The following is a 20695-nucleotide window of genomic DNA, read 5'->3' as shown; positions in this document are numbered from 1 at the left end:
TACAACAGCGGACGTCTCAGGTGAAAGCATCCATTTTACCACTCACTAACTTTGACCCTAAAGCCCTGTATCATCACTCACTGTAGGAAATTGGCTGGCCCACGTATAAACTATAAGGACTCTTTTTTGCCCCAATTGCTTCAAGGTTGGAATAGGAGCTGTTGAAAGGCTGGCTTCATAAACCCATTTCCTCGACCAAGCCTCGATCACACATGGACATCCAAGGGTAGGGATGGCCTCCTAATTGCGGGTAAAAAGATGGGTCATTTTGTCCACTTGGTTACTGAGAGCTTTATTTATCTCCCTCTGATGGCATAAAAATAGCCATGCACCCCATCTCATTTCAGAGAGGCCAACCCACACAACCACCTCCCACCTCATTTTCCCCCAGACTTCTAATCTTGCTCTTTCTAAGACCCTGACCAGCCCACCAGTCAACCCGTTACCACTGGCCACGAATTACTTTAGATCCATACCTTAGACCATCCCTCCTTCTACAGGAAGGATTTCTCTTGCTCACTGTGGAATTTCGGGCACTTCTAAATCGGGCTGTTTTGCAGCACTTCTGGCTGGTGATAGCACATCATGTAAGCCACTCACAAACTTGGCTGACCTTTTTCCTCCTTGTTAGCTAAACACTGGAATTCTCTGTGGCACCGTTAGTGTGCGATGTAGGAGAGGCAGTAAAACACAGCCATCTGAGCCACCTGCTCCTACAGTTTATTTATGCCTTCCAGATCTACTGAGTCTCCACTTAGAATATTCCGTTTCCACCCAGCATTAAAATGCCCCTCCACAGGGTCAGGTAATACCCCCATGATGATGGAAAATTCAAATGGCACGAATTTATTTTTTTTCAAATTATCCTTAAAATTATTATTACTAGTAATTCTGATATTTGGAGTCCGTGAAGTCCTGAATCTCTGGTCTGTGGTTTCTCCTGGCCTTAATTCATGGTGCCTTATTTCCTTGTGCTTTTGTGATTTGGGGCTCTGATTTATGCATTTTCCTTGGTGCTTAATCTGAGTAAATTCGTTGAGTCATGACTTAAAGGTCTACTCCTTCATTTGTTTCTGTCACACATCTTTGTCACTACTACCTTGGGGCAACTTTAACTGAATCATCAGTTAAAGCTGATTTTTTTTTTCAGACCATCCATATGCCATGAATTCTGGCTAAGAAACTATGTGATATGTGAGAGCCAGCTTGAGGTTGTAAATTCCCAGTAGAGATTTTTTTCTTCTGTGTACTGAGTATCAAGGTTCAAGACCAGACAATTTTCCTCAAAAAAGGCTTGCTAAAGGAGAAGGAAAGTTGTATCTTTTTGTTTTGGGCTTTTTCTGTTTTTTGTTGTTTAAAAGAATGGCCATTCTTTTTTGTTTTGTCTATTTATTTTTGAGAGAGCACGAGTGGGGGTGGGCACAGAGAAAAAAAGGGACAGAGGATCCAAAGCGGGCTCTAAGCTGAGAGCAGCAAGCTCGATGTACAGCTTGAACATGAAATGTGAGATCATGACCTGAGCCAAAGTCAGACGCTCAACCAACTGAGCCACCCAGGCACCCCGTTGTATCTGTTTTATCCTTCCACAGCATGTGTAACACTTTCAGGACTGAGACTTATGTAGGAGTCTTCTCCTGGACTCCCATTTTTTCAGACCCTGGGCGCTGTCTCCTCTCCCTGGCCTACGCCTGACCCTGGCCAAAGCCATGGAAATCAAGTTCAAGTTCACCTGATTCAGCAAATGCTTTCAAGACGGAAGCCAGTTTCAGTTACTGCCTTCAGAAAAGCAGAAAAGGTCAAGGATGCGTAAAAAGTTCTTTTGTATACTTTAAATAAAGTATTTTAGATATTCTCAATGGGAGGGCTCATCCAGGTTCTTAGACCATTACTCTGACAGAAACAGAGGTCCAGAACCACCAATTTTGTCCAGATCATAAGGTTTGTTGTTATGAGATGCTGGGCAGAAACACAGAAGGAAGAAGAGAAGAGAATTGTCAAAAGAGGAGATTAACACTCAGTGTCTGAAGCCAAAATGCTGAAATGATTGTTTTCTTAAATAAAAGAGAGCCGTGCTGGCCATGCATGGCTCTCTTAAGCAGAACAAAGTGCTGAACTTCTATAGCATTTGCGGGGAGCGTCCTGGGGGAGTCGTGTTGGTTACAGACGTGGAGATGGGTTGATGACCACCTAGAAGTGTAGACCCTGAAGCGAACCCAGCGCTGACTGTCTGACTTTCAAAGCATAACGCTGTCACTGATGATTTGGCTTTCCAAGGTGTCTTCACGGATGCAAGTTGTCCCTGATAGATGAGAAAGGTTAAAAACCTTTCAAGGTATTTACTTGTTAACACGGCTGAAGAACTGTCAGCCTTCTCCTAGGAATGTGGACAGTATTGATTCTCACAAAAGGAGAGAGAACCAGAGGGATGCAAGGTGACAAATGCCAGCGGAGGAACCCCGAGAGGCAATGGGGGAGGAGCAGCCCAGAGGTTAGGAGGGAAACAAAGAAAGAGTGAAGTCACAGCAGCCAACCCAGTTTCCAGGGAGAGGATGAATTGTGGTTGGAAACGCTACCGCTACCGAGAGGCAGAGTGAGATACAAGTTGAGCAACATCCAGGGACCTTTCAGAAAGGACGTGCGCCAGTGAGCTTGGCCCGAGCCAGTTCAATGGTACCATAAGCCCAAAAGCAAACTGTAACAAGTTGAGACAGAGACTAGAGAAAGATCCCTGGTAAATGTAGCTACTCTCCTTTTGACAACATTTGGAAGTAAAGGTGGAGAAAGAAAGGAGATATGAGTGGAGGTAAGACAGAAAAAGTAAAATTAGAATTTTACCTCAAAAAGCTCGTGTTGGTTGTCATTGGGGGCACACGCCTCCTAGACTTTCAGGGATTAAAAGTGCTGAAGTGGGGCGCCTGGGTGGCTCAGCCGGTTGACTGTCTGACTCTTAATTTTGGCTCAGGTCATGATCTCACGGTTCGGGGGATTGAGCCCCGTGGTGGCGTTGGCGGCCTCTTTGCTGGGTGTGGAGCCTGCTTAAGATTCTCTCTCTGCCTCTCTGCCCCTCCCCCACTTGCTCGCACTCTCTAAAAAATAAAAAGTCCCTGACACTCATCAAAAAGAACAACAGCATGTGATATTCAAATTCCTTCCTCAATAATCACCAAACAGACCTCCAGCCTCACGACTTGAAGCCTTGGCAGAAACAACTTATTCACACTACAGCAGCTGGTTAGGAAATTCTTCCATAAACGAAGGCATGCTTGTCTACAAGATGCCCACCCACTGCCCTGTGCATCCATCCCACTAACTCTGATCCCCCTCTGAGCCCTCCATGGCACAGTTGAAGTCCTGGCTCTGCCCAAACGCTTCAACTCTCCCTCAGTGGTCTCAGGACCTTCTCTCCCCATCGTCCGTGGTTTTTCTAGATTCTTCTTGTCACTCCAGTTTTCTCTCCCACAGAGTTGGGTCCACAATGGGACAGATACCTCATCATGCAAAACCCAATCTCTCGCCGTGATTTCCAATGGACAAAAGACAGACAAGGGTAGCAGGTGCATGAATTTTAATAAGGGGTCTTGATAGCAGCTTGAAGATGTTGATCACCAGCACTCAAGGTATTTTTGGCCAGCGATTCTGTTGGCTCCAGTCATTTTTCATCTCTCTGCCAGAAATGCTTATCCTCATGTAGGACTGGAGGCAGCATGACTGATAATTTAAGCAGTAGAGGTAGGGTTGTTCAGACTTTCTGCAAGAGGGTCTACAGATTCCCATGTTTCCCATGCATCGAAGAGTGTGATGTCTGCCTGACCAAAAAAAAAAAAAAAAAAAATACAGATAGTTAATTTCCATTTAATAGTGGCAATACTAACATAGATCTGAGGAGTCAAGGAGCACAGTCAAAACCTAAAGGGCTGAAATAATTATGTGCGGGGTGCCTGGGTGGCTCAGTCGGTTGAGTGTCCAACTTCGGCTCAGGTCATGATCTCACCGTTTGTGGGTTCGAGCCCCTCATCGGGCTCTTTGCTAACGGCTCGGAGACCAAAGCCTGCTTTGGATTCTGTGTCTCATTCTCTCTCTGCTCCTCCCCCACCTGTGCTCTGTCTCTCTCTGTCTCTCAGAAATAAATAAATGTAAAAAAAAAATTTTTTTAAATACTTATGTGCCACCACTGCCCACCTATTAGAATGACCAAAATCTGGAACACTGACACCAAATGCTGGGAAGAATGTAGAGCAACAGAAACTCTCCTATGCTGCTGATGGGAATGCGAAACGATACGGCCACTTTGGAAGACAGTTTGTCAGTTTCTTATGAAACGAAACATACACTTACCACAAAATCCAGTGGTTGTGCTTCTTAGTATTTACCAGAACTTGAAAACTTATGTCTACACAGAAATCTGCACATGAACTGCTTCACACAGGCAGTTTGAAAATCAAGCCCAGAGAAACAAAAGCTTCAGGAGGATAATGGAATTCCAGTGCATCTATAGGGTAGCGGAGCTGATGTCTTCCTGCAGAGAGAGAGAGCTGATATCTTCCTGTAGAGAGAGAGCTGATGTCTTCCGGTAGAGAGAGAGCTGATGTCTTCCCGTATAGAGCCACTGTGATGCTTACAGTTGGTGGAACAGCCTATGCTATATATCAGCTAGCTGTGGCTCCATTTCCCAAGAAGCAGCATTGACTTCCGTGTATCATCTCAGCAGGCAGCTGGTTCAATTTCATTCAGATCTCTATGGACCAGTAATCAATAAATAACTAGGTTCTTCTTTGAGGATCAATATTTATTGACTTATACTAACTACCACCAATAAACCAGTCTTCATGAAAAAAAAATCTGCACATGAAAAAAAACTACCCCAAATTAGAAACAACCAAGATTCCCTTCAGTAGGTGAATGGACAAATAAACTGTGGTCCGTCCAGACAAGAGATTATTATTCAGTGATAAAAAGAAATGAGCTATTAAGTCACGAACAGACACGGAGGACTCTTAAATGCACATCAGTGAGTGAAAGAAGCCAATCTGAGAAGGCTCCATAGTGTATGATTTTCAACTGTATGACATTTTGGAAAAGGCAAAATAACGGGGGTAATAAAAAGATTAGTGGTTACCAGAGGTTGGGGTAGGAGTCAGATGAAGAGGCAAAGCACAGAGGATTTGGAGGATTTACAGTGAAGTTACTCCATATGATCCTGGAATGATCTATTCATGTCATTATACATTTGTCCAAACCCACAGTACAGTACCAAGGGTGAACCCTAAGGTAAAATATGGACTTTGGGTGGGGCGCCTGGGTGGCTCAGTCAGTTGAGCATCTGACTTCGGCTCAGGTCATGATCTCCAAGTTCATCGGTTTGAGCCCCATGACAGGCTCTGTGCTGACAGCTCGGAGCCTGGAGCCTGCTTCGGATTCTGCGTCTCCCTCTCTCTCTGTCCCTCCCCTGCTCATGCTCTGTCTCTCTCTGTCTCAAAAATAAATCACCATTAAAAAAATTTTTTTTTTAATATGGACTTTGGGTGATAATGATGTGTCAATAGAGTTTATCAGTTGTAACAAATGTACCACTCTGTGAGGGACGTTGATAATAGGGAAGGCTGTGCATGAGTGAGGGTAGAGGATATGTGGGAAATCTCTGTACCTTCTTCTCAAATTTCCTATGAACCTAAAACCGGTCTAAAAGCATAAAGTCTTTTTTTTTTTAAAGAATCCCTTAAGGGGTGCCTGGGTAGCTCAGTCTGTTAAGCATCCGACTTCAGCTCAGGTCATCATCTCAAGGCTCGTGAGCTCAAGCCCCGCGTCAGGCTCTGTGCTGACAGCTCAGAGCCTGGAGCCCACTTCGGATTCTGGGTCTTCCTCTCTGTCTGCCCCTCCCCTGCTTGCACTCTATCTCTTTCTCTCTCAAAAATAAATAAACGTAGGGGCGCCTCGGTGGCGCAGTCGGTTAAGCGTCCGACTTCAGCCAGGTCACGATCTCTCGGTCCGTAAGTTCGAGCCCCGTGTCGGGCTCTGGGCTGATGGCTCAGAGCCTGGAGCCTGTTTCCGATTCTGTGTCTCCCTCTCTCTCTGCCCCTCCCCCGTTCATGCTCTGTCTCTCTCTGTCCCAAAAATAAATAAACGTTGAAAAAAAATTAAAAAAAAATAAATAAACGTAAAAAAAATTTTTTTTAAAGAATCCCTTAAAGGCAAATAAAGCTGTTATGGGCATTCATCTACAAGTTTTTGAAACTAAATTTTCATGTCTTTAGATTAAATGCCCAGGGATGCATTTGCTGGGTAACACAGTTAGTGTATATTTTGTTTTTTAAAAGGAAACTGGAAAACTGTTTTCCAGAGTTGCCCTACCACTTAACCTTCTCAGTGGCAATGTGTAAAAGGTCCATGTTCTCTGCATCCTTGCCAGTGTTTGGTAATGTCACTGCTTTTAACTTCAGCGGTTCTAATAATTATGTAGTGGAATACCATATCATCTTTTTTTTTTAACTTGTTTTATTTTTTATTTTTAAATTTACATCCAAATTAGTTAGACAATGATTTCAGAAGTAGATTCCTGGTGCCCCCTTACCCATTTAGCCCATCCCCCCTCCCACAACCCCTCCGTAACCCTCAGTTTGTTCTCTAGATTTATGAGTCTCTTCTGTTTTGTCCCCCTCCCGGTTTATATATTATTTTTGTTTCCCTTCCCTCATGTTCATCTGTGTTGTCTCTTAAAGTCCTCAGATGAGTGAAGTCACATGATTTTTGTCTTTCTCTGGCTGACTGATTTCACTTAGCATAATACCCTCCAGTTCCATCCATGTAGTTGCAAATGGCAAGATTTCATTCTTTTTGATGGCCGAGTAATACTCCATTGTATATATATATCACATCTTCTTTATCCATTCATTCATCGATGGACATCTGGGCTCTTTCTATACTTTGGCTGTTGTTGATAGTGCTGCTATAAACATGGGGGTGCATGTGTCCCTTCGAAACAGGACACCTGTATCCCGTGGATAAATGCCTAGTAGTGCAATTGCTGGGTGGTAGAGTAGTTCTATTTTTAGTTTTTTGAGGAACCTCCATACTGTTTTCCGGAGTGGCTGCACCAGCTTGCATTCCCATATCGTATCATCTTAATATGCATATCCCTGATGGCTAACGATGTTGAACATCTTTCCGTGTGCCTATTTGACATCTGTATGCCCTCTTTGATGAATTGTCTGTCTCCTAATTCGATGGCTTGGTTTTTACTGTTGAGTTTTGAGAGTTGTTTCTGTATTCTAGGTACAAGTCCTTTGTCAGATACGTGGCTTGAAAATATTTCTGCAATTTGCCTTTCAGTATATCCTATTCACAGGCCCTCTTGCAGAGTGAACGTTTTGAATTTTGATGAAGTCCAACTTGCTAATTTTTTTTTCTTTTGTGGATTGTGCTTTTCATATCTCAGAACTTTTCACCTAGCCCTAGGCCTGAAAGATTATTCCTATGTTTTCTGCCAGAAGTTTTATACTTTTACGTCTTTTGTTTATTTTTAATTGCTTTTTAACTTTTTTACATGTTTATTCATTTTTGAGAGACAGAGACAGAGCGCGAGTTGGGGAGGAGCAGAGAGAGAAGGAGACACAGAATCTGAAGCAAGGTCCAGGCTCTGAGCTGTCAGCACAGAGCCTGATGTGGGGCTCGAACCCACGAACCGTGAGATTATGACCTGAGCCGAAGTCAGACATTTAACCAACTGAGCCACCCAGGCGCCTCTACATCTTATGTTTAAATCTATGAGCCATTTTGAGTTAAATTTCGTATAAGATGTGAGGTTTAGATTGAGGTTCTTTCCCCGCCCCCCCCCCCGTCTCTTTCTCTCTTTTCTTTCTTTTCTTACAGATGTCTCACTAATCCAGCACCATTTGTTGAAAAAGCTATCTTTCTCCCATTGAATTGCTTTTGCACATTTGTGAAAAATCAGTTGGCTGTACGCATGTGGACCTATTCCTGGTTTGCTATTCTGTTCCATTGGTCCATATGTCTGTCTCTCCACCAAAATCACACAGTCTTGATTACCTTAGCTATGGAAGTCTTGATATCTGGTAGCATGCTTCCTCTGACTTTATTCTTTTTGTTCAAACTTGTTTTAGCTGTTCTCATTCCTTTGTGGGTTTTTCTCCATTGACAAGATGTAGACAAAATAATCTTGTCTCTATCTACCAAAAATGCTGCTGGGATTTTGATAGAAATTGTGTCAAGAGTGCCTACCAGTTTGAGGAGAATTGGCATATTTGCTTGTTGAATCTTACACTCTATAAACATGGTATGTCTCTTCATTTATTTAGATCTTCTTTCTTTTATCGACATTCTGTAGTTCTCAGCATACACTTGCTACACATGTTTTATTAGGTATACACCTAAGCATTTTATACTTTTTGGAGTGATTGTGAATGGTACTGTATTTTTAATTTCAGTGTTCACATATTCAATGATAGTATATAGAAATGCAATTAATGTTTTATGTTTATCTTGTATCCTAGGACCTTACTGAACTGAATTATTAGTTCTAGATTTTTTTTTTTTTGTAGATCCCTTGGGATTTTCTACAGAATCCATTATGATATCTGCAAATATAGACAGTTTTTATTTTTTTCCTTTCTAACTTGTATGCCTTTATTTCTTTTTCTTGCCTTAATGCACTGGCTACAGCTACTCAGATTTTATTTTATTTTATTTATTTATTTATTTATTTATTTATTTATTTATTTAAAAATTTTTTTTTAACGTTTATTTATTTTTGAGACAGAGAGAGACAGAGCATGAATGGGGGAGGGTCAGAGAGAGGGAGACACAGAATCTGAAACAGGCTCCAGGCTCTGAGCTGTCAGCACAGAGCCCGACGCGGGGCTCAAAGTCACGGACCGCGAGATCGTGACCTGAGCCGAAGTCAGCTGCTCAACTGACTGAGCCACCCAGGCGCCCCAACAGCTACTCAGATTTCAAAAGAAATGACCCTTTTTAAAGATTAAGAGAAATTGATCCATACAACTTGGATAGATCTCAAGAGCATAATGCTGTCTTAAAAAGAAAAAAGCCAATCTCAAAAGATGATGTATGATCCCATTTATATAACACTTTCTAAATGATAAAAATTAGGGAGATAAGAAGCAGATTAGTGGTTGCCAAAGGTTAAGGTTAGCGACAGACGGTGGAGGCAGGGAAGAGTCCGTGCCACTGTGAAAGAGTAGCAGGAGAAGGATCTCTATGCTGATAGCATGGGTCTGTATCTTGATAACAGTGGTAGTTACACATCGCTGTGCTTGCAAGAAAATGCCATAGAAGTATGCACACACATTGCAACAATACCAGTCTCCTGGTTTGTGTATTGTATTATGGTTACATAAAATATAATCTTCGGTAGGAAACTGTATGAAAGGTCCGTAGGACCTCTCTTTGTACTATCTTGCAACCTCCTATGAACCAGTAAGTATTTCAAAACAAAAAGTTCAAATAAGTTCAAATAAAAAGTTGATGAGGGTGGGGAGAAAAGGAAACCCTTGTGCACTTGTTGGTGGGAATATAATTGGTGCAGCCACAATGGAAAACAAGATTTTCCTCAAAATGTTACAAATAGAACTATCCTGTGATCCAGCAATCCCACTTCTGGGTATATATCCAAAGGAAATGAAAACGGGATCTCAAAAAGGTATCTGCATTCCCATGTTTACTGCAGCAAAGAGAATCTGGAGGCAGAGAAGACAGTGAGGAGGTATTTTGGATGGTCTCACCCAGGGCCCAGGCAGCTCTGGTGGGCAGCCTAAGAGTCTCCCCAGATCACACAGGCGTCGAGCATGTGGACACACAGATTACGCAGCCCCTGCCTCTGCAGCGAGCTTGGAGATGGGCTGTGCACCAGAGCACGATCCAGGTTGCAGACACAACCCTAATGTGTGTGGGTCCTGAGGCAGGAATGTAAATGGAAGCTCATCTATCATATGTCTGCATATTTAACAGTTATGAATAAAGCTAACAAGTGAGATAAATAAAATCTATCCTATGGCCCTTTGTGAAATAGCCCTTCATGGGGCGTCTGGGTGGCTCAGTCGGTCAAAGTGTCTGACTTTGGCTCAGGTCATGATCTCGCGGTTTGTGGGCTTGAGCCCTGCGTCAGGCTCTGTGCTGACAGCTCGGAGCCTGGAGCCTGCTTCGGATTCTGTGTCTCCCTCTCTCTCTCTGCCCCTCCCCCCCCCAAGATAAACATTTTAAAAATTAAAAAAAAAGGGGCGCCTGGGTGGCGCAGTCGGTTAAGCGTCCGACTTCAGCTCAGGTCACGATCTCTCGGTCCGTAAGTTCGAGCCCCGTGTCGGGCTCTGGGCTGATGGCTCAGAGCCTGGAGCCTGCTTCCGATTCTGTGTCTCCCTCTCTCTCTGCCCCTCCCCTGTTCATGCTCTGTCTCTCTCTGTCTCAAAAATAAATAAACGTTAAAAAAAATTTTTTTTTAATTAAAAAAAAAAAAAAAAAGATCTTTTAAATAGCCCTTCATAATGACCTGAAAGGGCAGATTTGAATTTGTGATTCTTGGATTCTTCAGAGTTCTGTGCAGGAAAATGGCGGCCTGAGGGGAGCTGGCTCAGTCCACAGCCCAGCTCTCTCCTCTCTCCCATCCCCAACTCTGCCCCACACTGTGAGGACTCTTTCATGCAAGACATGGACAGTGCAGCCTGAACATCCCCGCTGGCCCACTGCCCCTGCAAACAGGAGTGTCCTTGACCCTCCTCCTGCCTAAGTTGCACACACAGTGGGCCCCATCTTCCAGGGGTGGAGCTGGGGAAAGCCCATGTGGTCCTTGGAAACAGCACGGGGGGGTTCTTTGGGAGGGAATTCCACACCCCAGGTGCTCAAAGCATGGTCTTGGAAGGAGAGGAGGACAAGTTCTCTAAATGGATATATCCCACTTGCCCCCATCAACTCTCAACCCCATAGGGAGGGACTAAATCAGAAGACACCCAGAGTAGGACCAGGATCAGAGGAAGAGGTGTCTCTCTTCCCAGAGTCTAAGAGCAGAAATATTGAACTGAGAGCAAATTATCTCCAAGGGTCAGGATGAACTTATTCTGTCTTCATGTCATGAACCATGCTTTACAGAACATTCCTGGTCTCTGACCTCACTACAGGGAACACAGTTCAGGGGTGAACAACTGTATTGGATACATGGGGCCCAGAGAATAGGATTTGAGACCACAAGGCCGGGAAGACACCCAAGTCCTCTAGGTACCCGATCAGAATTCTTGAATGTTCCCCATGGGTTGGTCTTCTCCCAGGCTAAATTAAATGAGGCAGGTTCCTGTCTGCCTCAGAGTCTAACACAGCTGGAAGGCACACAGCACATATTCCTTAAATGCTTAAAGAAATCAATGAGCAATAATAGTAATAGCTAACATTAATTAGGGCTTACGATGTACTGGGCACTGTGAGCTACATTATTTCACTTCCTTCTTCCCACAATCCTGAGCTTTGAGATTGTCTATGGTTCCAACTTCGCAGATGGGGAAGCTGAAGCCTGGAAGGGGATATGAACAGAGTCTGACAGCGGTAAGTGGCAAGGCTGAGGGGACTGAATAACTGAATCCATGACAGAACAGACCAACTGGATAGTGAACAAACTCATTTATAAATGGGTAAAATCATGTGCTTTATCTGTTTTTAGCACTTGGAAACCCTCTGATCCTTGGCGCTGTGGGATCTCCAGGATCAAAAGGCATCTCAGCCAATTTCCCTAGAAACCCAAGGATTTGGGCTCTAATCAGCCCATGTCAACCCCCAGCCTTTCACCCCCAGGATGGACCAACTCTCCCGCCCAAGGGTTCTCCCTCTCTCAGGACCTGCTGTGCCTTTAAGTCTCTTGGCTTCCCAGATGTACTTCTCAGTCCACTCCCGACCCAGTAGCCTTTCCTGCAGCTGGTAGATGAGGAACCATCACCCCACTGCTGCGTCCAAGCCCCAGTGATGTCCCTCTGCTACCTCTTAACCCCCATCCTGCCATCTCTCCACCCTCAATCCATTTGGAGCATCATTCCTCATGATTGATGCCCACAAGAAACAGATTTGTGACTTTTAATGGAATGTGGGAGCTAAGGAACCTGAAACAAAGCCATTTCTATCCACGATATCCATTTATATTCCCTCTTTTGCCAGATTTGGCTTTATGTTCTACTTGCTTGGACATCGGAGGAACGGTCCAGGGCTGTATTCTTTCAACTGTCATTGGTTGGACTGTTAAGTAACGACTAAGGACACAGCACCATTTACGATTTGAGCAACGAATGAGACTGTCTTCATCACTTTTGCACCCCAACCAGCAATGTCCATTCATCCAACACTCTGCTGTTGGGCCCAGGAACAACCATTAAGCAGATGTTAGTATCCCTCAAGTGGCAAGACAAGAGGAGGAACAGGACAGGGGAGAAGGGGAGACCGTTGAGGAAGTAACACTGGACACAGTCCCAGGAAAGGAGAGAAGCGATCTTGAGAGGGGAGGGAACCAAGACAATTGTTTCAACCTTGGGTGATCCAAGGCTTTCAGACATCCCACCCTCTGTCTTCCTACCCCCCAACCTGCTACTCCTAACTTTGGGATCACTTGCTGCCAATGAAGATCCTTCCTTAATGGAGCTTGGGAATGATGAGAAAGGAAATAAATAACTATAAGATTAGGAGATGGAGGGCATTCATCCACACTTCAACAGACTCAGCTCTTTATCAACAGCCTGGCCCTAACTTCAGCTCAACTAGCCCTGGGTCCAGCCACAATTCAGTCTCCAGTCCTCCTTGACCATATTCACCCAATTCAAATTCAAAACCCCGTCCAATTTTAAGTAGGATGCTGAGCCCTACCCAACTCAATGCCCCTCGAACCTGAACTCCAAGCCAAAGCCAAATTTAATCAAGTCACCAACCTCAATTCTGAGCAGCAGTCATCAGACACCCTGCACTATTCATTACCAACTCCCAGCTTCCGCCCAAGCCCCCGTCTACCCCCAGCACCACCTCCACTCAACCCCAAATCCCATCTCCTCCCCAGCCCTCTCCAAACCATCAGGGAAGCCCAATACCTCACCTCCACCTCATCCGAATCTTCCCCCTACCACTCCAACCCCAAGTCTTTCTCCCCATCACAACTCATCATCAGCTTCTAATCTAATGTCCTAAAGCCCCCAACAAGTCCCCAGTCTGCACCCAACCCATCACCCCTAAGCCGTCTCCCAGGTCCCACCAGAATACTACCCTGCCCTTACGTGTCAGATGCTCCAAATAGCTACCATCCCACCACCTTGGCAAAAAAAAGAATCAGGGAAAAATGTGGATGTGAGCTGATCATGGGGAAACCTCCCAAAGCCGCGTCAGATGAGGAAAAGCTTTGTGCTGCCCGCAGTGAAGAGGAGAGGAAAGTGAAAAGTTCATGACCACGATCCCAGACACTTGAGAGGGACCCAAGTTACCTGAGACCACCGGTTCCATGGCCAGAAGGATGAGAAGAAACAGAAGTAACTTCATGGCTGGCAGGTCACAGGAGAAGGAGGTGGCTGTGCTGCAGGGGATAGAAATGGTGTTCTGTGCAGCGGGGATGAGCCTCGCTTTTATTGGCAGGGTTGTGGGCAATGAATTATAGCAGGAGAGGATTTATATGAGATCAGCCAGGCCAAAGGACAGTGTGTAGCAGATTTCGTGGCAAAGCACGAGATGAGAGTGTGGGAAACTGGCCAGCACCCGTGCCAATAGTGGGAGGAGACGGGCAAATTAGAGCCTCTTAAGCCTTTCAAGACCAAAAGAACTAATTAATGAATGCATAAGTATACATCAAGAAATTCCTAATTAAAAAAAGTACTTATTCTCAGCTTTCTGACAAAAGGATACATAGGCGTATCTTTCCGAGCCTTGACCTCGCCAATCTGGTTCCCAGTTCAGGGCTTTAGCTTTGTTATTTGTTCTCCCTTGAGACCTTCCATGGCTGGCTCCTGTTTATCATTCAGTCTCATCTGGAAGGTCACCTCCTGGACAGGCCTTTCCTAGTCACCCTAGATATCGGCACTCCCACCTACAGTGGCTCTGGATCGTCAGCCCTTGATGCACCACCTGCACGGATGTATCCGTTCTTTTCAATTCTGTTTTACATGCTTCATCTTTGTCTCTTCCATTCGAATGTCAGAAATTTGCCTTGTAACCCCACCGCCCGTAACCTCCCCTGGATTAGAGTATTAATTCAACTGTTTTAGCAGGTACTCTCCCCGAACAAGGATTCCAAAAGACAGACGTTGACTTCTTTCTCATGGAAAAGTCTGGGCAAGGAGTTGAGTGTAGCAGCTTCCTGATTCAGCAGAGAGCAAGGGTCCCCCTGGCTTGATGTTCTGCCATCCTCCACAGGCAGCTTCATTTGATGACCTGAGAGGGCTGCTCCAGTCCTCACCGTCAAGGCCCCACTGCAGCCATCCGGGGGAGGAGAAAGAAGGAAATGAACTGTGTGCTTTTGCCTTTAAGGGACACGACTCAGCATCTGCACACACGGCTTCCACTCCAGTACATTGGCCAGAACTTACTCACAGGGCCACACCTACCTGCAGGGTAGAATGGAAATATTTTCCTTATTCTGGGCACCCGTGGCTAGCTAACATTCGGGGGTAGTCTTACTAAGAAGAAGGGAAGGACAGATATTGGGGGAGGAGCTAGCAACCTCTGACACACCCAACACATCGCAGGAACTTCATAAATACCTGTGGTCCGAATAAATAACATACCTTGACCTATAAGAAGTGATCTAATGGGGAAGCAACCCAAGTCCTTCCAGGGTGTAGAGAAAGTGCGTGGACTGTATCCCTTCAGCCCAGCATCTCAGGAAGCTGAATAAGGACTGGACCTCGGGCAGAACTTCAGAAACTATGACAGGAGAAGAAGACCGAAGAGAATTCTAGGATCCAAGAATACCAGGATTGGAGAACAGGTTTTGATTTCACACAGATTTGAAATTGAGGATTGGCCCTGACATTCGGTACCTGTTGGCCTTGAGCAAGGTAAATTTCCTGAGTATCCTATGATCAAATACAAATCGTAACTACACCTGGTTGAATTAAGTGGGACAACTTGCATAAATTGCTTAACCAAGTACCTGACACCTCATAGGTGCTGAATAATCATTAACTATTATTATGTCAGTTTTCATTATCATTATTTTTGCATCCTCATATTTATTATATTTCTTTTCCTCCGAAGTGGAAATCATAAGCCTCCAACTCACATCGGACAAAATTGAGACTTGGTCAGGTGAAGGGAACTGCTCAGGCGCTTCCTGGATGGAAAGAAGGATGGACAACGGAAAGCCAATTTCCGCAGAGGAAGGTAGGAGAAAAGTCAGTAGACAGTCGCGGTTGTGAACGTTTGAGACAGAAGGGGAGACCCGGATGGAAACAGACAGGCACCACATCATCCCATGGGGGCCTTCATTGATTTTTTTAATGTGTATTTATTTTTGAGAGAGAGAAAGAGAAAGAGAGAGAGAGAGAGAAAGTGGGGGGGAGGGGCAGAGAGTGAGAGAGAGACACAGAATCCGAAGCAGGCTCCAGGCTCTGAGCTGTCAGCACAGAGCCCGACGCGGGGCTCAGACTCACGTGAGATCATGACCTGAGCTGATGTCAAGAGTTGGATGCTTAACCGACTGAGCCTCCCAGGCACCCCCATGCGGGGCCTTCGATGTCATGCTCAGGGCTTGGGAATCCAGCCTGCGCACAACAGGGAATAGTTAGATCTTTTAGAGAGGACTGTGGGGGCATGGTCAGATTTTTTTTTTTTTTTTTTCCTCGAAGAATCACTCCAGCAGCCCATATTGAAGATAATTGCCAGGGTAGAGTCAAGCAAGCAAAGACTAGCAAGGAGGCTGTTTCTCCCTCCGGGGAGAAATTACAAGGCCTCATTGTAGCCGGAAAAGCATAAACACAAAGGGTGTAAAAGGAGAGAACATCCAGCAAGTGCAGAGGAGACCCAGGCGTTCCTCCTGGTCCGGGGCTGGGAACTGGGCAGCCTGCGTGTCCTTGAGAATGTTATTCAGCCGCTACAGGACTCAGCACGGGGGACGAGACGGCCTCGCAGGATGTTGACAAGCCTGTATCCTGAAGTTAATCTCCTGACTGTAGTACCTCGGAAAAAGTAATTAACTCTGAACCTGTGTCCTTGGCTATGCGATGCGGGTAACAACGGTGCTTGCTCTGTAGGTTGTTAACGAGGACCAAATGAGTGAATAGGCACAAAGCATTTGGTGAATACACGTAAGACCCCTGACACTTACCCACCACAATAGAAGTGTCTGCTGTCATTATTGTAACAGACCACAAGGTCCACCCTGGAGATTCCAGGCCCCTTCTTATTACAGTTCTTTGCGATATTTCATAAGCCTCTTTATGAAGCCTCCTAGACAGATTGGCAAGAAGCACTGGGACCGTTCAGAGAAACAGCCTTGGCTGAGATAAGGAGAAATGGAAAGAGATAGGTTCATTGCTACAGCACATCTATACTTGGGCATCTGAGTTTATATTTGCACTGCATTTTGTTTATATGTACTTGTGCATATGTGTAAATTTGTGCATAGCTGTGCATGCTCAGATTTTGTGTATTTTGTGTATAATTTGCGTGCCTGAGTTCTTTGTGTGTGTTCTGTGCATGTGAGTACTTGAATGTTCTATGTGTGAGAATGTTTATAGTCGGATGCTGTTTGTGCACAGATGTGTAATGGGTGGGTGGGTGGGTGTCTGTGTATTTTTGAGTACGTGCATGCATGTGGATTTGTTCTCAGATCATCAAGTGCCAGGACCTAGAGTTCTGTCAATTAAGCTCCATTTTCCCCTTGAACCCCTACATTCATTCTCTGACTCCGGAACGTGACTGTTGTATGGTGATCTTCTCTGTTAAGGTGGGAAACCAGGCCGAGGCTAAGGGAAGTGGGAAGCAAGGGGCAGGGGCTGTAAGTGTGGCCAGCAAGCAGAAGCCACTGTGGGAGAAGAGGCCAAGAGACAGGGGAAGAGGCAGGCCTTGGTCAGAGAGCCAACTTGGCCCCTGGGAACTGTGTGGTAGCTTCCAGAACCCGCCCCGAAGAGAACAGACTGTAGCCTGGGCCTTTGTAATGCCTCCCACACGGTACAGGCTGGCCTGACCAGTTCTCTAAGACCTGTACCACCCACCCCCTGAAATCTGCAAAGTTGCATTTCTCAGCTCCTGAAAGGCCACCCAGTCCCCGCAGCCACAGTGGGGCAGGGGGTGGGGAAGTGCTAGGGACCAAGTTCCCAGAGGGTCCCACATAGCCTGGGTACTTTTACTTTAGCTCAGCTGGTCCTCCCTCGAACCTGTGAGGTTAATAATACAAGAAGGTAGAAAAAATGAGAACCAATAAAATCACAGCCTTTTATAGGCTTCTTTGACTTCCATGGATTCACGTCTTCTCCTCACTTTCCCAGTGAGGTAGGAAAAGCATCCAGCTGAGGGCCTCTGGCTTGAGAAAGGCAACATGAGGCCAAGTTTGTATGAAAGTGTGGTGAGGCTCCCATAGAGGAACTGGGTGCTAGAGAAACCCCTACACTGGTATATCCCCCAACTGTGTCCTGCTTCAAGCCGTGTTCCATGAAACAGATGCTCGTGAGCGTGTTTCTTCTAAAATTCTTTAATACGTTCATAGTCACATACCAGTTCTGAATACTCCACGACACTCAAGCCTCAGGAAATGCTTTATTTCTGTATACGTATGTTATTTTATTTTTTTAATGTTATTTTTGAGAGAGAGAGAGAGAGAGAGAGAGAGAACACGCACAAGCAGGGGAGGGGCAGAGAGAGAGGGAGACACAGAATCCGAAGCAGGCTCCAGGCTCCAGCACAGGCTCCAGGCTCCAGGCTCCAGGCTCTGAGCACAGAGCCCGATGCGGGGCTCGAACTCACAAACTGTGAGATCATGACCGGAGCCAAAGCCAGACACTTAACTGATTGAGCCACCCAGGTGCCCCATCTGTGTATGCATTTTAAATTCAGCTCCAAGATACCACTTGCGAAGCTGGTCAGATGTCCAATGGCAGTTGTCGTTGGGGTTTCCTGCCTTCCTCCACTTGATCCTACTAGGACCCCATGATTTTGGTAAATGAGGAGGAACTTGATCCTTACTCGATGATGATGATCTTCATTTCTCTTGCTTCTCATGCTCAAGGTATTGCTGATGAATTCTGCTAACCGTTCGTTGAGCGGCTCTGGGCACTGGAGATCTGTTCCTCACCAGGGCTGTCATACCCAACATGGAGGCAAAGGCTGCTGGTCCCAGGACCACAGCCATGGTGGCTGTCTCCACAGTGATGACCTCCATGCTGGCAATCCTGTCCAAACACTTATCACCTCAGGGTGTTTTATCAAACACCCTTGGAGCCGAACCCCCATCTTTTCTCCTGGTTGTGTGGAGATTCAACACCTCCAAATGGCAGGCAACTCCTCTCCTGAACTTGAAGCTAAATCAAGTGCCAGGACCTAGAGTTCTGTCAGTTAAGCTCCATTTTCCCCTTGAACCCCTACATTCATTCTCTGACTCCGGAACGTGACCATCCCAGTCCTCCTGAGACCATCCAATCTAGCCGCCCTCCTTGTGTCTGGGCCTCTCTAATAAAGATGGCGGGAGTGGAGAGCAATCTTCAGGGCAGCCCCTGAATCTCTCTCTCTCTCTCTCACACACACACACACACACACACACATGCATACACATACTTTCTTCAGTTCCCCAGTAGCAAAAGAAGGCCAAGATTTAGAACACAAAATCCTGGCCCCCCTTCCAATAACTAGGCAGAAAAAAAAAGATCTTTTCACTCTCTATGCTGATGCCTGGTCAAGTAAAATGGAGGGAAAAAAATTATCAGGCAATTGCTACACTGAATTCTTAATATATCACCCTGCCACAATGTCTGTTCCAAAAATATTAAGTACATTTGTATAACTGATCTCATTAATATGTAATGATTTTGCTTTTAAGGCAAAGCATGACGTCCACAACGCCTCCAGACATTCAGAGAAGACACCGCCTGACTCACGCAAGTGTATATTTCAGTTTGCTCGGCCATAATGGAAGCATCCACCAATGACCATCACAGCGATGGGTGATGTAACTGTAGCCACCCCTGCTAAGTGCCTCATCTTATAATCTCAATACGTATCTCTAGTAATACTCCGTGGTTATTGAGTATCCAACATTGATACTATTCCAATGTGAAGCTATGCCCTAAAGAGGAAATGCTCGTGTACCATTCCCGCTATTTTAAGCCAAACAGAGATCTCATTAAGTCAAAACTCTTCAACTAATATTGCTTGAATACTCGATTTGTGCTCGATTCTGCTCTGAGATACAGAAAATAAATCAGCCGCGGTCTTCATGGGGGTGACAGTCTATTACGAACACACACTCTGAGCAAATATAAGTACAGGTGTGGTGGGAGGGTGGTGCAGAGGAGGATCCAGTGGATCCAGTGCAGGATCCAGGTGGCAAGGCCAGGACTAGGGGGAGGTGAGGGAGGTGCCCAGGAGGCACTCATATGACCCTGAGACTGAGGGCCCCTGACGGGTTGCACCTTAGGCACCTCCCCCTCCTCCCCCTAGCCGTGGCCCTGGCAGGTCTGAAGCCACTGTAGGAGAAGTCCAGGCAAGGCTCCAGATGTCCAGTGCCAGGATGGCTATGCCGCTGGTAGGATCCTGGAGGATTATTTCTGCTGCCCACTTTCCCTTGGTCCTACCAAGCCCAGTTCAATTGTCGGGACTTCCAATCAGTTCTATGAGCTACATAGCATCCTGGCAAGAAATGTCCTTTCTGCTTAAGTTGGTCTCTGATGAACTCAAGCCATTACATCCAATGACAAATTTAAGGTGCGTCATCATCAAATATGTTGAGGACCGTTGCTGTATTCCATAAAGAACCCTTGTGACATTGGGCACCAGGATGTGGGACAATCGGACGTGGCAGAGAGACGAAAAGATCAGTGGCAAAACTCAAGGCAGGAGGTCTGGGGTGGGAGAAAGAGGGAGGAGGCCAAGGAGGGACTGAGCCGAGGGGGTAGCCCTGAAAACAGATTGAACACTAATCGAATATTCAATCAATATCAGTTGAACAATTTTGACTTAATGAGATATATGCTTGACTTACAGGGCCCCTCCCCCTCCAAAGACTCAAGGGGCGATGATGGCAGAGCTGTCATGAGAAGTGAACAGGAAGGCATCCTGTCTTTTTTTTTTTTTTTTTAATTCAAGTTAGTTAACATACAGTGTAATCTTGGCCTCAGGAGTAGAACCCAGTGATTCATCTCTTACATATGACACCCAGTGCTCATTCCCAAGAGTGGGAGGGCATCCCAAGTCTTCCTGGGAATCGAACGTGTGCTAGATTCTGTCCTGGGTGCTTCCTACCTGTGATTTCATTTCATCCAATGACACCCCTGTGCCTTGGGTGGGATGGATCCTCACTTTAGAGATGAGAAAATAAAACAGAGAGGCTTAAATGGCCTGCCCAGCGTCATGCAGCAGATATGTGACTCAAGGACTTGAACCCAGATCTTCTGATCCTGAATCCAGTGTTCAAAACTGTTTGACACGTCTGGTGATACTTAGACACTGAGGCTGGAGGTTTTCATGAAAAAAAAAAAGGTGTGCTGGGGATGACTGAGTCAAGCCATAG

At 45.6% G+C, this 20695-nt stretch overlaps 1 protein-coding gene across 1 annotated transcript; it reads right to left on the bottom strand.

Moving 5' to 3' along the window:
• Positions 1–3550: 3550 nt before the first annotated feature.
• LOC106985969 (beta-defensin 119) lies at positions 3551–13665 on the bottom strand. Its single transcript, XM_027069789.2, has 2 exons — positions 13467–13665; positions 3551–3806 (listed from the first exon to the last, which is right to left on the bottom strand). The coding sequence occupies exons 1-2, from the start codon at positions 13519–13521 to the stop codon at positions 3613–3615; spliced, it is 249 nt and encodes an 82-aa protein (XP_026925590.1). The 5' UTR covers positions 13522–13665; the 3' UTR covers positions 3551–3612.
• Between the last annotated feature and the right edge of the window lie 7030 nt (positions 13666–20695).

This window comes from Acinonyx jubatus, chromosome A3 (genome assembly GCF_027475565.1).
Source record: "Acinonyx jubatus isolate Ajub_Pintada_27869175 chromosome A3, VMU_Ajub_asm_v1.0, whole genome shotgun sequence".
In the NCBI taxonomy this organism is placed as follows: Eukaryota; Metazoa; Chordata; class Mammalia; order Carnivora; family Felidae; genus Acinonyx; species Acinonyx jubatus.
The sequence above is the reverse complement of the archived record's forward strand: the minus strand, read 5'-3'. Positions and strand labels throughout refer to the sequence as shown.

Bases quoted from the DNA above. Each gene is read 5' to 3' on its own strand.
- LOC106985969 (XM_027069789.2), bottom strand. From the start codon at position 13,521: ATGAAGTTACTTCTGTTTCTTCTCATCCTTCTGGCCATGGAACCGGTG. The intron at 3,807-13,466 runs GTAACTTGGGTC...TTTTTTGGTCAG, and splicing joins CATGGAACCGGTGGTCTCAG to GCAGACATCACACTCTTCGA.